General features: G+C 30.4%; 1 protein-coding gene across 2 annotated transcripts; it reads left to right on the top strand.

Annotated features, from left to right (window-relative positions):
* The first annotated feature begins 7,608 nt into the window (after positions 1-7,608).
* On the top strand, positions 7,609-13,450 carry NUC-L1 (nucleolin like 1). Of its 2 annotated transcripts, XM_011010607.1 has the most exons (17): positions 7,609-7,754; positions 7,859-7,904; positions 8,317-8,492; positions 8,711-8,812; positions 8,890-9,027; positions 9,436-9,561; positions 9,692-9,805; positions 10,069-10,140; positions 10,556-10,669; positions 10,750-10,800; positions 10,883-10,977; positions 11,055-11,172; positions 11,431-11,607; positions 11,705-11,796; positions 12,391-12,587; positions 12,624-12,689; positions 13,151-13,450. In XM_011010607.1, exons 1-17 carry the CDS (start codon positions 7,722-7,724, stop codon positions 13,180-13,182), a joined length of 1,749 nt encoding a protein of 582 aa, XP_011008909.1. In that variant the 5' UTR covers positions 7,609-7,721; the 3' UTR covers positions 13,183-13,450. The 2 variants fall into 2 exon arrangements, with proteins under 2 accessions (XP_011008909.1, XP_011008908.1); XM_011010606.1 differs by having other exon boundaries at positions 12,391-12,689.
* The last annotated feature ends 2,866 nt before the right edge of the window (positions 13,451-16,316 follow it).

Here is a 16,316-nt window from a genome sequence, read left to right as displayed (position 1 = left end):
GTGATGAATGATCGTTCATCGATGTATTGAGATTCACCTTAATAATTGTGGAGGATGAATTATTGTAATGGGGTTCAAGTTTGTATTAATTACACAATAACTAATAAAATTTAATAATTGTGGAGGATAAATTATTGTAATGGGGTTTAAGGTTGTATTAATTACACAATAACTAATAAAAGAAATATTAGTGGAGGTGGTATTAAGTGTCTATATAAGAGGTGTAAAAATAAAAAGTTTCTCGATCCAAATATTATAATGATACATCTTCTACAAAAAAAATTCATGAAGAATACCTGTTTTGTATGCATACAAAGAACCATTTGTTCATCACAAGATCATAGTAGAAAGGATGGTTGAGTCAACTTCTAGTGTGAGCAACATGCATGGAATTGTAGATGATAACAGTAATCCTTATAAGAGTATGGTGATGGATCCGGTGTGAATAAGTGAGGCTCATATTGGTCAATATCAATTTGTAGATGAAGAATCTAATCCAAATGCGGTTGTGTTTACTAAAAGCAAAGGTAGAAAAAGTGAGATATAGATATTAATCAAGATATTTGATCTCGCAATATATGATATTTACCTAGTTGTGTTTACTAAATTTTTTATTAAATTATTTTTTTAATCAAATGATAATAAAAATAGACACACATATGAAACTGATTAAATAAAATAAAAAAATAGTATGCAAAACTAAACATAATAGAAATATTATCTAAAAATATATATATATATATATATATATATATTTTATTTTTTAAAATAAATTTCATTTATATAAAACAAAAAAACAATCATAGATAGATGAATCATAACAATATATTTTAGAATCAAATACATAAAAATAATTTTTTAAGAAAACCTCACTCTAAAAAAAGCCTATAAAATCCATAGCCTACATCATGAAACTAACATAAATCAATAAAAATAAAATTGAAGATAACCAAAAAAATATTTTTTTAAAACAATATAAAATGATGAAATCAGAAAAGAAAATGAGTAAAAAAATGATGTTGGCCCGCATTTACTTTTCAAACATGTGAGGTATGTCATTAGATTGGAAGCACCATAAATGATAAAACCATGAAACTCAATCTCTATTAAATCAAACACTAAAGGATAAAATTGAAAAAAAAATCAATTATACAAAAAGATCTAAAACAAAAAACTATATTTAAAAAATAAAAGTGAAAATTGAAATAAAAATAAATTAGAGGGCAACTAAAAGTTTTTGATTGGAGGGTCAAATTGAAAAGAAAATACCTTTAACAAAAAAGAAAAAACAAATAAAAAAATGAGGGTCAATTTGAAAAAAAATACATCATAAACTTTGATTAAAGGATGAAATTATAATCAAATAAAAATTTAACAAAATGGCCATGGAAAAAAATTAGAAATCAAAAGAATAAGGACTAAATTAAAAAAAATAATGTATGACAAATTGTAATTGAAGTACTAAATTGAAAATAGACAAAGGTTTTATAAAAGGGCTAAGAACAAAAAATTAAAATCAAACAAGTAAGAACTGAAATTGAAATACAAAAAACAAAGAGGAGAAACATGTACTTGTTTATAAATGAGAGGAAAAAAAAAGAGAAAAAAATAAATGATGATCATTGACAAACTACTGATCATCTGTTTTATATATAGCATCAGGAGAAAAAGAACGTGATGACGCTTCCAATAATATGATTGAAAGACAAGTTTGGCCACTAAGAGGTGTTCCACATGTTGCCCAAAAACTATGGACACCTTTCATATGCCGGCGCATATTAAACACGCACCATCAACGCTTTTTATTAGAAAAGTAAGTATTTAATGTAAAAAGACCAAAATGCTTTTAATGGGCTTGAAATTTACAAAAAAAAAGAAAAATAAAATAATGTGAAAAGATGAAAATTCCTTTAGATGATGCCTTATTTTTTTTTTATGTTTTTAAAGGAAAAATTTTCTTTAAACTATATTATAAGAAATGGAAAGACGAAAAAACCCTTCATCGATAGTTCTATCTTTTTTTACTTTGAGGTAAATAAGTTATTTTACTGTTTAGAAAATTTGAAAAAGATTTATATACCTATTAGTAGTCTTTTAATAACGAATGAGTTATTAGAAAAAGTCAAATTACCTCCCTACATTAGGCATTCATTTTTTCCACTTAAAGGTAAAATGGTAATTTTAATTAAGCAATTCATGGTAATTTATGTCCGGTGCTATAATGAATTTTCCATGCCTTATTGGTTTTGTTAATATTTATAATATCAATACATTAACACTCAAAACTTAAAAATAAAATTTTCTATAAGATTAATTATTTTAAATTGATTTTTTTTTAATTTAAGAAATTAATTAATTGACAAATATGAATTTTTAAAATTAAAATAAATAACATTTTTCATTAATAATCATTTAGTTTCATTATACTGTTTAACTCCAATTATTACACAAAATACATATACTAGTGAGTTTGTTCTTACTTCGCCATAGATTGAACTAAATTTTTTTAATAGAAAAAAACAATGTTCACGCTTTTATAGTGTGTTTTTTCCATAAAGGAAAAAAAATAATTGTATATTGAAAAGCCAATATATACATCTAATTAAATATGTCATAACTTATTTTTGAATTATTCCTAAAATCAAAAAATATATATTTAGAAGAAATAAAAAAAATTGCAATGAGATGAGGATGCCAGAATATCCAGAAAATAACCAAAAAATAATTATGGAGGTTCAAAAAACAAAGACTAAAATTTAACACTATATTGTTTTATTCATGAGAGCTGTGTTGGCAAGAAAAATTGAATTTGAGGAAGAAAAGTCAGAAATTAGATATTATGGACTCAATTAAATTTTATTAAAGGTTTAATTGAATTTATAAAGGGTTTGATAGTAAGAAAAATTCATTTTAAGTCAATTTAGGCTTTAAATGAAAAAAATTAAAGTTCATGGGTTAAATTATAAATTTTAAGAGTTGATTTGGTTAAATCAAAAGCTTAATTGCATAAAATATTGAAGTTTAATGGCCAATTAAGTAGTTGATTGAAGAAGTCTGAAACTAAGGACCAAACTAGAAAACGCGCGTAAATTGAGAGTTTGTAATTTACTGAATTAAGGACTACATTAAAGAAATTGAAAGTTTGTTGATAAATTAAGGGTCAAAATTCATAAAAGAACTAAAGTGAAAAAAATGGCCAGCTTCAAGGCTAGTAATTGAATTTGACAGGGATACAATTGAATTGATTCTTCAAATAAAAATTACAATTGAGGACTTGATTGAATGAATAAAAAATTGATGACTGATTTAGAGATTGATTTCTTTAGCGTCTTTTTTATTTAAATAAAATGACGTGTCTTCTTTAAAATGACAACGTTCCATCCACTGTTAAAAAAAAAAAGAGAAGGAAAATGGTGTTGTTTTAAACGACATTGTATATCTCTTTCCCCTTGACGAGCATGGGTATGGAAAGAAAGAGATTTTCTCCTATGTAACGCCTCTTTTCCTCTCTCTTCCAAGAACCTAAAACAGACAAAACCCATACCTTTTGGCCTGCTAAGATGAAAAGGTAGAGAATATAAGTCCTGCGAGTGGCTATGAGGTGGTTGCCTAGCCGCCTTATCCATTTGGCGTGAGTGGACAAGGTAGGGTTGCTCTATACCTTTTTTCCCTTTATAAATACTATAGTGTGGAGAACATAAAAAAGGGATTTGGGAGAGAAGATTTTGGATGAGGGAGAAGAGTTGAAAGACATAAAAAACAGAATAAAACAAAGAGAGAGAGAAAAATAAAAGGGAAAAAAAAGAAAGGAAAGAGACCAAAATATAAGAGAAAAGAAGAGAAAGAAAAACAGAGAACATAGAAAGGAGAGTGAAAGAAGAATAGATGAAAAAAACCAAAAAAAAACAAAGAGAAGCAAAAACATAAAGCTAGAAGAAGAAGAAACACAGAGAAACAGAGGAAAAAAAGAAGAAAAACCTTCATCTGGAATCGTTGTTCGCCGTGACAACACTGCCAATGTGAGCCACCAGCACCATCAACATCGTTAGTAGGTCAGCCTCCCCTTTCATCCTTTTTCTTCTACTTCATTTCCTCTATCTCTACTATTCTGCAAAGTGTACAATGGAGAGCAGCTCCACTGTTTACTAGGTCGGACAGCTCCAACCTAGACCAAAATCGTTGGGCTAGGTCTAACCTAGTCTTTTTTTTTTCCAAATAAATGATCATGATTGAAGGATGTGCATAAAGGCTTGTATGTTAGGTTATGTGTTTAAGCAAAGTCACATATTGTATATAAATAGATGAGCATGATTAGAGTATGTGCAAGATTTAGACTTTGCAAAATGTGCATTAATGATGTAAATCCTTTTTACTTAAGTGTGAAATTAAGTAATAATTTGAATAGAATTCTGATAATGAATTATTAAGAATGCTGAAAAGGTTGCAAAAGTGAAGAGGGGCAGCAGGTGAAAGTAATTGGGCATCTATAAGTTTCAAGAAGGTGTTTTACACTTTGTATTGTTATAAGAATTTCATGAATCTTATAATTGTAAATTCTTTAAATACAGAATTGTATTTTGAATATTAATAATATAAAGGGTAAGAAAAGATGAGTTGGATGGATTTATAAGTATTCGTGAAAGATAGTTAAACTACTTGATGTTTGTGAAAAATAAAAGAATTTATAAACAATTAAATAGGAGATAAGGGATGATCTAGATCAGCCCACAAACACTAACAAGGACCCATTATACGTTTCAAATGGGCTAATGACTTAGTCCAAGATAAAGGCATTGAAAGAGACATTGATTGCATTAATTTTGAATGTTTTGACCAAGTCAAATTTGAAGGGTTCATTTAAGCATCAACAAGATCCCTTAGTATATCTTATTTATATACAAGAGGAGCCCAATTCAACCTTATTTGGGCCATGAGGTGAGGATATAACATAGGAAATGAAACAAAAGAATCCAAGTTGACTTAGAAAACAAAGTGACGAGAAGGCTTCCTAATTATACAAGGAGATAATTCCAGTAACTTTGATTTTGTTTCCTAGTATTAGAACGATCCTAAGAGGCGATAAAAAAAGAAAATTATTACCAGCTATTACTCTTCTTTTAAAGAAAGAAAGAACATAAGTCTAATATCAGAATCCTACTATAACTTGGAACAATATGGGTTTTTTCTTTAGTTTCTAAAATTAATAAGTTGCACGGAAAGCTTATATAAGCCTTGAATCAGTCTGTAATATTTTCTTTCCTTCTCTTCTTCTCACGGCAGAACAATAATTTAATATTATGAGTTTTATTTTATTTTGTTAGCTATAGTTTAAGGTTTTTTTAGTTTAATTAATACTTTGTTTTCAACTAGGATCTAAAGCTTGTTTGCATTAGGTTGTGAGCTTTTCAGTTTGGGGTTTTTGAGTCAATTTTATAAGTGATTCAAATTAGTATACTAGGATAGATCCATTAGGGTTATATTTTCACAAGTATTTAAACCCTTGTAAGCCTAAAGATAGACTTGTTATCAATAAGAATTCAAAATGTTTTTTATTTTTTAACTTGTATGAGAGTGATTCTTGCATTCTTCAATTCTTAAACGACTTGAATCAGACTTATTGAAGATTAACTAGCTTAGTGGCGTCATTTGATTTTATTCTAATAGTGTTGGTGCCTTGAGATAGATTTTTATTATATCACACTCCTATTAAACTTATTTCAGCTCTTCAGGATCAGATCTCATTCTTGATTATGGGTTGAGTGATCAAGTAATCACGAGGTTTGCATTAGTTGGTATCTGAGCTAGGCTCCAAAACAAGATCATATTCTTTTATTATTTTCTTGTTTTTGGTGTTCTTTTAAGTTTTTTAGTGTTTGCGTCATTTATCTTCCTTTTCTTTGTATATGCGACATTTAAGAAAAAAAGGAGTAATATTTTATCTTTTTACTATTTCTGATCATATTAGTAGTATAAAAAAAAAGATTAGACAAAATTTGAAAATTAATTCAATTCTGTCGTAAAAACAAAGCTCTTACTTAACAATTAATGATACATATCCTAAATAGTTCAATCTTGAATGTATATACTTAATCAATAAGAACACTTTTAATATGTATTATTATGCAGAATATCTTTATATGATATTGTTTTGGTCTTAAAAGTATATAAATGATTTTAGATAACCTGAGATGTCCTAGATATATAAGGAATTTTGTTGAAACTTCCATAGGGATTTTGGTAGAGGACCATATGATTTTAAGAACTAATACTATTTTGAAAACCTAACTCAGGGATTAACAGGAGCAAGATCTAGGTTATGATTTAGAAGGGTCAACCCAACTTAACTTGTGTTAACATATGGATAAAAATGGTTATTATCATAGTTTTAAAACCCGACTTGAGAGTTAACATAATATAAGGTTTAGGAGGGTCAACTCGGTTGACCCATATTTTTTTTTAAATAATCAAACTAATATTGTTTTAACTATTTTTTTTTTTCAAAAAATCAAGTTTTTTACCTGTGTTTTATTTAGAGTTCACATAGGTTCTTAACCAAGTTAGGTTGAATAAACTTTTAAACCTGTACCAATTCAAACCCCAGGTCAATCCATCAAGTCAGTCCTAATTTTATAATTATGTTTATTATAAAATTATTAATTTTAACAATAATATAAACTAAAGAAAAAATATCTAATTATTTTTTTAAAAAATATGTAAGTTTGACAATAATAAATATTAATAATAAATATATTTTTTCATATTTTATCCTGTCTTGTGCACTACAACCAAATCGGATGCAAAGATAATTATTTTATCTAGTACATTACTATAAAACATAATTTTATCCTTGTGTCCTTTTCTGTCTTGTCTTCTCTATTTTCATTTTATGTCCTTTTCTCGAGATAACAACCAAATACTATTTTAATATTAGGTTGATGGTAAATCACTTTTTATATTTTTATCATATAATAAAATAGAAAAATTAAATTAATCAAGTGAAGTCTATAATTTTAGTTTTAGGTTTGGTGAGTTAATTAAATATTAATTAAAGAGTCAGATTGACATTTTTTTTGTCATTTGTTTATAATTTTTTGGCTAATTTTATTATTTAGTGTGAGATTTATATTAAAATTTATTTTTTAGTATTTGATTGATAATAAATTAATTTTGATATTTTTTATTATATAATAAAATAAAAAATTAATTAGATTCAATAAAATTTATAACCTTAAACGTTGACAAACTAATTAAATATCAATTAAAAAATTAGATATAAATTTTTAAAGTTTAAATGTTGTATTGAATTTAATTACAATATCTTTTTTTTTAACAATCCAGACATATTCTTATATATTTTAAAGAAAATTTATCCTAGCTCGACTAAAAACGTGGGCGGATAAACTAGTTTATTCCCAAAGTCCATGTATAAACAAAATTCATTAAGGAATTTACAAAAATTCCGAATTCAAGCCGTCAAATCAAAAGTCATTAAATCCAACGGTGAAAATTAAAAGGACCTGTCACTCCACCGAATCATAATATACACTGGCGGGCAGTCATAAACCCTAATCAAACCCCTACTCACACTTGACACGCCTATAAATATACACTCTTCGTTCCCCGCAATCTTTACCGCTCTCGAAACCCTACAAAATATCTCAAAAACTAGGGTTTTGTAGAGCCGTTCTTCAGATTTTTATCTCTAAAATTATTCTAGCAAAATGGGCAAGTCTAGCAAGAAATCAGCTACCAAAGTATGATTCTTTCGTTATTTCTTCTTCTATTCTTTGAATTTTTTTTTTAAAAAGAGTCTTTTGATGTTTGTTTTGTCTAATAGGGCCCTGTGCTGTTTTTGTAGGTTGAAGCAGTTCCTGCTGTAAGTCCTGCTAAGGCTGGGAAGAAAGGTAAAGAGTTTGTACTTAAGGTTTTACTATTCTGCTTTTGTGTGGTTATCTTCCACTGGTTTAGTGTGGTAGGCGGTGTTTAGGGTTTGATTGTGGAACGTGGGTTTATATATTGGGATTTTGAAGTGATTTTTGTGTGTTTCTCTAAATAGAAAGGAGATTTTCTTTTTATACAATGATTTGGGCTCTTTTCTGTTCTCGATTTTCTGAATTTGAGAACTTTGATAATAAAACAGAAGCTCGTGATTTGTGTAAGTTTTATCGGTCGTTTACCAACGAGTTTATGCATACAGGGGTTGAATTTGAGAAAATGGAATTTTTTGCTGTATCTTATCTGCATGCTGTTGTGTTAAATTTGAAATTTGTTGTCTGTTTAACGTGTACTTTTGCTTGGAAACTGTGGTATTTGCAGGTCAGAACAAGAGGGAAGCAGAAGAAGCATTAGAGAAGATTGTGAGTGCCAAAAAGCAGAAGAAAAATGACGGAGTAGCTCAGGCTGCCCAGAAGGCAAAGGTTGAAACTAAGACCCTGAAAAAGAAGATACATGAGTCCAGTGATTCTGATGACTCCTCATCGGAGGAAGAAGAGGTACATACAGATTTAACTTACAATTCTCATGCATTTTTTCATGGTCTAAATACTTGTAATGTGTCAATTTTGAATCAAATTTTTGATGAAAATAGGGCGTTTGATTTTTTCTTTTTGTGAATTTTGTATTTTGGGTTCCCAATTTTGTAATTATGTATGCTTTACAACAAGTTTTACTTTATGTATGGATTTGGTTCACAATTTTTGTAACTTATTAGGTTAAGGTTCTGCCAAAGAAGGCAGTGCAGCCAACTAAACCACCTGCCAAAGAATCCAGTGACTCTGAATCAGACTCCGGATCTGAGTTGGAATCTGATGAGGTAAGCATTGAAGCAAAGTTTAGTTGACACGGCTTTTTTCCCCTCTTTTTGTTTATTAAATTTAATTTTTATTTCAGGAGCCACCTGTGAAAGCTGCTCCTGCCAAGAAGGAGCCAATTGCTGTAAAAAATGGTTCCCATGGTGCTGCTGCTAAGAAGGGAAAGGATGACAGCAGCAGTTCTGAGTCTTCAGAGGATGAATCTTCTGATGATGAGGTAAATTTCCAATATCTTTTGCAAAATTCTAGAGAAATAACTACAATATATCCTGGACAAAAATCCTAAAATGACTTCACTGAAGTATATTTTTGATAGCATCTGTTGCAGAAATTGGTTAATCAAATGATAGTTTTGACAGGATCTGAATGAATACAAATCTTTGGTAGTAATTTGCTGTAAAATTTATGTTGTGCTTGGAGAAAACTATAGCAGCTTAAGCCAAGGCCATTGGCATACTACTAGGATATTTTTGGTTAGTGAAATATATTATTTGATTGCCTTAGCATTGGTGTTTGTTTTCAAGCTTTCTGGTTTACTAGCCTTCCTAATCCTTCCTACCTGAACTTTGTAATTTCATCTGTAGTGAGTTACTGTTTGTTGACCATTGATTCAATAAATATGTAGGAAATTCCCGCAAAGGCTTCTGCTCCTAAGAATGTTCCTGCAAAACCAGCTACCATTAAAAAAGTTGAATTAAGCGATGACTCTGAAAGTGATTCTGATGATAGTGAATCCACTGATGATGATAAGGTTCCCTTCTAACTTGTTTCTAATCTCTATGTGAATGTGTTGGATATTTAATTCTAACATATTTGAGTAATTCTGCAGCCAGGTAACAGCCAGCAAACCTACTGAATTGTTTTACTATTTGTTTATGTAGGGTGCATCTGCAAAGGCTTCTTTTCCTAAGAAGGTTCCTGCACCAGCTGCTCAGAAGAAAGCTGATTCAAGTGATGATGACTCTGATTCCGATGAATCCTCTTCTGAAGATGAGGTATTACCATATATGCTTATAGAATCTTAAATATGGATTTGGCTGATTCTTAACCTCAAGTTATATTATCATTGCCGCAGGTCAATTAAACTAATAAAACATGTGGCTTTTATTTTCTTGTCTTTATCCATGTCATTCCAGCCAGTCTTTCAAGTAGGAAAGATAAATTCTCTCAGAATCATATTGAATGCTATTTTGTTGTCCCATGATTGCTGTGGATCTGTTTTGTCATGCAGTAAATCTTTCCCTTTTTCTCCCTGCAGGCTCCTGCAGCAAAGGCAGCTGTTGCTTCCAAAAAGCCATCCTCTGTAACTGAAACAAAGGAATTGAAACAGGTAATTCTGCATAAAACATGTGCATGCTTAGATATTTACAAACACTTGCATATGCTGAATTAGTTGCATATGTTCAAATCTGAAGGTGTTTTGCTTGGGGAAACACAATAAGCTTTTAGGCTTGTTTGGTAATGCGTTTGCAGGTACTTTTCCTTAGTTCTTTTGGGCTGGAAATGCATCAAGTTGATGCTCTTGGGTGCTTTTCAGTGGTATTGATAATGGAACTTCATAATAATTGAAAAGCTCCAAAAGAACCATCAATTCCAAAATCGCTTTTGAAAAGCTCCTGGATCATTACCATGCATGATATATATCATGGTGATTCTTGTGGTTTTATTCTTTTATTATCTGTTGTTTTTCTGTAGTTTTTTATTCATTGCTTTCAATTCGACAACCATAATTTTGTGTGCCACAGGCAAAAGCAACTGCTCAAAAGGCAAGTAGCAGTGAAGAGGAGAGCTCCAGTGATGGCTCAGAGAGTGAGGAAGATAGTGAAGATGAAAAGCCAGCAAAGACTCCAAAGAAAAATGTAAAATTTCTTCTATTAGTTAAGTCATGTTTTATTACACTTGTGAGTGTTGATGACTTGTTTTTTACCCCCTGGATCAGGACACTGATGTAGAGATGGTTGATGCTGATATAAAGTCTGATATCAAAACTGTAATTCAACATTTTGCCTTTACTTTTGTTTTTTACACTTAAGTTTGTAGTGCATCTTTTGAATGAATTTCTTTATATGCAGCCCAAGACGCCTGTTACACCAGTTACTCATGAGAATACTGGGTCAAAGACACTTTTTATTGGAAACCTATCATTTCAAGTTGAACGTGCTGATGTGTATGTTCATTTTCGAGCCTCCTGCAAATCTAGAACGATTTTTGCATAATTCTCACCTGTGTAAGTTTTTACTGCAGGGAAAATTTCTTTAAAGGGGCCGGGGAAGTTGCTGATGTTCGCTTCGCCTTAGATGCAGATGAGAGGTTTAGGGGCTTCGGCCATGTTGAGTTTACCACAGCTGAAGCAGCTCAGAAGGTTAGGTTTTATAATTTCTTTTCATTTTCAAATTCAGTTGTCCCCTGGCACTGAGCTGTTTTTCAAATGGTATATCTTTATTTTTTTATTGTAGTATAATGTTCGTTGTTGCTGGGTCAGTATCATGTACAGGCTTTATTTTTGGGAATCTAACTCTTTTTTTCTGTGTTTAACTGTATGGGGAAATTTAAAATTTTTTCTAATCGTTGATAACTGTACTCGTGTCCTTATTTTTTTTCCTCTGTTTTACCTTAACAGGCTCTAAAATTGCATGGTAAAACTTTACTTGGCCGGGATGTCAGACTTGATTTGGCTCGCGAGAAGGGCTCAAATACGCCATACAGCAAAGATAGCAACTCATTCCAAAAGGGAGGGAGTGGTCAATCCCAAACCATTTTTGTCAAGGGATTTGACAAGTCTGCCGGTGAGGATGAGGTAATGATTTCCCACTGTGGTAGCTTTAAAGGTCAATTTTGTGGTCCTGAGATTTCTAGGGGATTTCTCATGGTGTGTTCAATCCAAATCTTTACAGATTAGGAGCTCTCTCCAGGAGCATTTTGGTTCTTGTGGGGAGATTAAAAGGATATCTATTCCAACTGATTATGATACCGGTGCCATTAAAGGGTACATTCCCCTTCTATCCCTTTTACTAGATTCATTTTTCCTAATATGCAAGATTACAGTATATTGACTGCTGCTGTGTGAGTATTCTTCTGAATGATTCTTTGAGAATTATTTTTTATATATTTTTTAATTGGTTCACGTTGAATGAATTTAATGTGGATTTCTTTGGTGAGAATCATTGTTGTCCATTCATATAATCTCAGTAGTTTTGTTGCTAAACAATTAAACTACTCTCTTTCTTAATGTGTATGTGATCTGTTTTTTCCTTTGAAACATGGTGAGTTTACACAATCTGATTTGTCCATTGAGACTTGTGCCAAGGCTGCAACTTTGCCAGCCAGTGGTCTTGGGAGTAATGAAATCATTTTTTTTTTTCAAAAGTATTTTGAGAAATTCTCTACTTTTGTTATGTTGCTAAGGTAAATATTCTGGTTATGATGGATGATTGAGGGTGCTTAATGTTTAAGTACTATCTGAAGGTTTTTGTTATGTTCTAATAGTTGGCTAGGTTTCTGTCACGTCTTATTTTAATTTTACCTAGTGACTTGTGATATAGTGAGTCATGCCAAGCCCTAAATTGTAAACCAATGTCAGGATGGCTTACTTGGAATTTAATGATGCTGATGCTTTGAACAAAGCTTTTGAGCTTAATGGAAGTCAACTTGGAGAATGCTACTTAACTGTGGATGAAGCAAAACCAAGGAATGATAACCGTGACAGTTGGGACAGTGGCCGGGGTCGTGGCAGAGGCAGTGGTGGTAGGGGTCGTGGGGGTCGTTTTGATAGTGGACGCGGGGGCCGTTTTGATAGCGGACGTGGTGGCAGAGGTGGGGGCAGAGGTGGTCGAGGACGTGGGACACCTTTTAAACCCAGTGTGACCACAGCTGCTTCAGGTAATTGTTCATAAATCCTTTTTGACCTGAAGGAACTGAATTTCTGTTTCTAGAGATAGACTAGCGAATCACTGTGCTAACAGTGAGGATTGTGTTTGGTAACACTGTTGTCCTTAGCCATGAATAATGTTCTCATAATGAATTGTAGCTTCGGATGTTGGCTTGACAATTACTTTATGCAACTTCGGTAGATTTAGTACCTATTTAGGAGTGATAGATGCTGTGTTTCAAAATGCTTTTGGCTTGAAAATTTATCTCAGAACAATGGTTTTTTTTTTTTTGTTAAAAAAATTTATTTTTATCATCACCAAATCAAAACATTCAAAAACACAAGGAAACATTAATTCAAAGAAAAAGAAATGAAGAAAAAATAATGAAATGGTTGTTAAACCAAAACTCTAAACAGGCCTTAAGATTTTAAGTTATGCTGCTAAACCCCCACTTGTTATTTTCCTATGCAGGAAAAAAGAAGACATTTAATGATGAAGACTGAGTGAAGCAGATGAAGATTTCGAAGGATCTCTGCACCTTCTCTCGTCTTAGAATATTATTATTTTTGTTAGTGCAATTGTAGAAGAGATTTTTTGCTTTTGTTTTCAAACGTTATTTAGGGGATGTTTGTTTTCTTGCCAAGCTCTCGAGGCCATTATGACTAAAGCAATTATGTTGTGCTTAAATTTATCATGTTTTGAAGTTTTCACTTAGTTTTCTGGATCTGTTCTGGTTCCCGACTTCTATTAAAATTATCCAGTATTGACTGCTATAATTCTTAACCTCGCTGCTGTGCTGCCGTATGATTGTATTTGTGTGGCGTCCAAGCGTTCATTATCCAGCAAGCCAAATGAAAGAATTTGTACAGGTGAGGGAGGGGTCTCTATGATTTAACTAGCATGCCTCTTCATTTCCTTTACAGGCATTATCGAAGAAGGCAGCCAGTGGTTTTGATCGTCTTGATCAGGGCAACCTTTCCTGACCATTAGGTTTTGAAACATTCATTGGTTACATACAACGAGTACACTTGCAAATAAAAATAAAGTGGCCTTGCTTTGTAGAAAAAGAAAAAAAACACAGCAATGTACACTAGTGTTCTACTGGATTTGCAATTGAAAGGCAGGGGATGGGGAAGGTTCAACTTTTTTTGCTGGGTATGTGTATATATATTAATTTTATCCTATTTATATTAATTGACATACCATATGTTCACAGTCATAATCAATCAAACAGACATATTCATATTTCAAGGCTCGACTCATGACATCAATCAAAGACTCATGACATCAATCAAATGAGAAGCTATTAATTCAAAAGTCAATTCAGAATACATAGCGGTTCATATCAAGAATTCAGATTCAATAAATGATCATATTTATCATAATAAGGATAATAATCAATATATATATTATAAAAAAGCATAATCCAATTCATATTAACAAATTAAATATTTATAATATTTCTTATGTATATGAAAAATTATCCACTCCCCTAACTCAAAAGCAAACAAAAATAAAAAACAGACACCGAAGAAAATCCTACTAACATCCTGCTGGTAGAATATCAGGATTATCTGAATATAAAGGAAACATATTCAAGAATGACTCAAAAGAACATATAACCTATTTAATACACTTAACTAAGGGTCTTTTTCATAACCCTGCATGTTTTTAGATTAAATTAGTTATTTTTCTAAAAACAAAAAAATTAACGGTTTTCCCGAAATCTAATTTATAATAAAATAAATAATAAAATTGGTAATAATTAACTAAATAACCCCAAATTATTCATCAAACCAATATGAAAAAGCTAACATCACAGCTAGGGACTAATATGGAATTTATCACATTTTTAGGCCCAAATTGTAATTTTTGTCTAATTGGAGGACCAAACTAAACATATCATAAATTCATGACTATAGTGTAATTATATCCATAATTCATCCTCATTTCTTCCCAGAACCTCTAATTATGCTCCAAGGACCATTCTGGAATTTTTCCAAAATTTTTAGGGTCAAATTGTAATTTTTGTCAAAAGGAGGACCAAACTAAAATTTGTCATAAATCCATGAATATACTGAAATTCTGACCATAATTAATCCTCAATTATGTCTAGAATATCTCATTATACTCCAGGGATCATTCTGGAATTTTACCAAATTTTTAGGATCAAATGGTAATTTTTGTCAAATTGGAGGACTAAATTAAAAGTTTAAAAATTTCATAACTATACAGTAATTCTGCCAATAATTCATATTTTATTCTGTTCAGAATCTCAGAATATGCTCCAGGGACCATTCTGTAATTTTCCAAAGTTTGGGGACTAAACTGTAATTTTCCAAAATTGAGGGACCAAATTGAATTTTCATCATCTTCAACCTCCAACCCAGAATTTCAACAGAAACCAACTGTTCTTTCCTTATTTCTAACACAAATTCACCATTCAAACAATATCCATAACTCAAAATCATCATTTTTATGTACAATATCTCAAATTCAATTTAACAATCCATTACCCATAACAATCAACCTTATAATATTCAATTTAATTCATTAATTAAATTTAAAACATAAATTTGCAAAACCCTAACATTCATCAAAATCAAAATTAAAGTTCAAGTAATATACATTTACACATTTAACAACCTAAATCTTACCTTTATACTTATTTCTTCAATTTCTTTCTATTACCATTCTAATTTCCTTCTTTTCTCTTCTTTTTCTTCTTTCTCCCTTCTCTCTTATGGTTTGCTCCAATTTTCAGATCTCTTCTTTTGTTTTTTTTTTTACTTCCTATTTATATTTATCATCTCTTTATACAATTACTACAATACCCCTCATTATTTATTCCAACTTTTAAACCTTCAATGCTTTATTGTATTTTCTAATTCATTAATTCAAAACCTTACACCTAGATATGAGGATATTGTGATTTTGAGAAAAAAAATTCTTAGCTTGATGCTTTAGAAAATTAAATGAAGTTTTAATGATTTAAAATAATTAAAGATATAAGAACTAAATTTAAAACTAAAACAAGAGTAAAAATGAAATTGAAAATGTTTTTTTTTACACTGAAGCTAGGGTTTTTTTTTAATATTTATTTTTCATATTTATCATTTAATGAGTTAGTTAAGAGTTGGACTTTGTAATTTATTTTCTATGGAGCAATCTTGTTTTCAATGACTCAGGTCTTAAATCTTGGGTTTAGTTGGTTGAAAATTAAATTTTATAATTTATTTATTTATTTTTTATGAAGTTATTTTGATTTTATGATACGGATCGCATATTTATTGGGTTGATTTAAGTTGACTCAAATTTTTTTTTTCCTTTTCTTTTAAATTGTTTCTTTAGTGATTTCATTATTCAACAATAAATTTAATTGAAAACTAAACTTTCTATTTTTATTTTTAGTTTGTTTTTTTATGGAGTAATCTTGTTTTCATAGCTTAGATCATGAGTTTAGTTAGTTGAGATTTAGACCTCGTGATTTTTATTTATTTATTTTCTATTAAATTATCATCGTCTTATAAGTTAAATCGCGAGTTTTTATATTAAACCGAGCTTGCTTATATTTTTATATAGCCTTTCAACAATAAGTTAGATAAAAACTTGGCTTTGTATTTTTTTTTCAATTTAT

Source organism: Populus euphratica, unplaced genomic scaffold (genome assembly GCF_000495115.2).
Source record: "Populus euphratica unplaced genomic scaffold, PopEup_1.0 scaffold494.1, whole genome shotgun sequence".
In the NCBI taxonomy this organism is placed as follows: Eukaryota; Viridiplantae; Streptophyta; class Magnoliopsida; order Malpighiales; family Salicaceae; genus Populus; species Populus euphratica.
Note: the sequence above shows the minus strand (reverse complement) of the source record. Positions and strands in the feature narration are given on the sequence as shown.

Bases quoted from the DNA above. Each gene is read 5' to 3' on its own strand.
- NUC-L1 (XM_011010606.1), top strand. From the start codon at position 7,722: ATGGGCAAGTCTAGCAAGAAATCAGCTACCAAA. The intron at 7,905-8,316 runs GTAAAGAGTTTG...TGGTATTTGCAG, and splicing joins TGCTAAGGCTGGGAAGAAAG to GTCAGAACAAGAGGGAAGCA. The intron at 8,813-8,889 runs GTAAGCATTGAA...TTTTTATTTCAG, and splicing joins CTGAGTTGGAATCTGATGAG to GAGCCACCTGTGAAAGCTGC.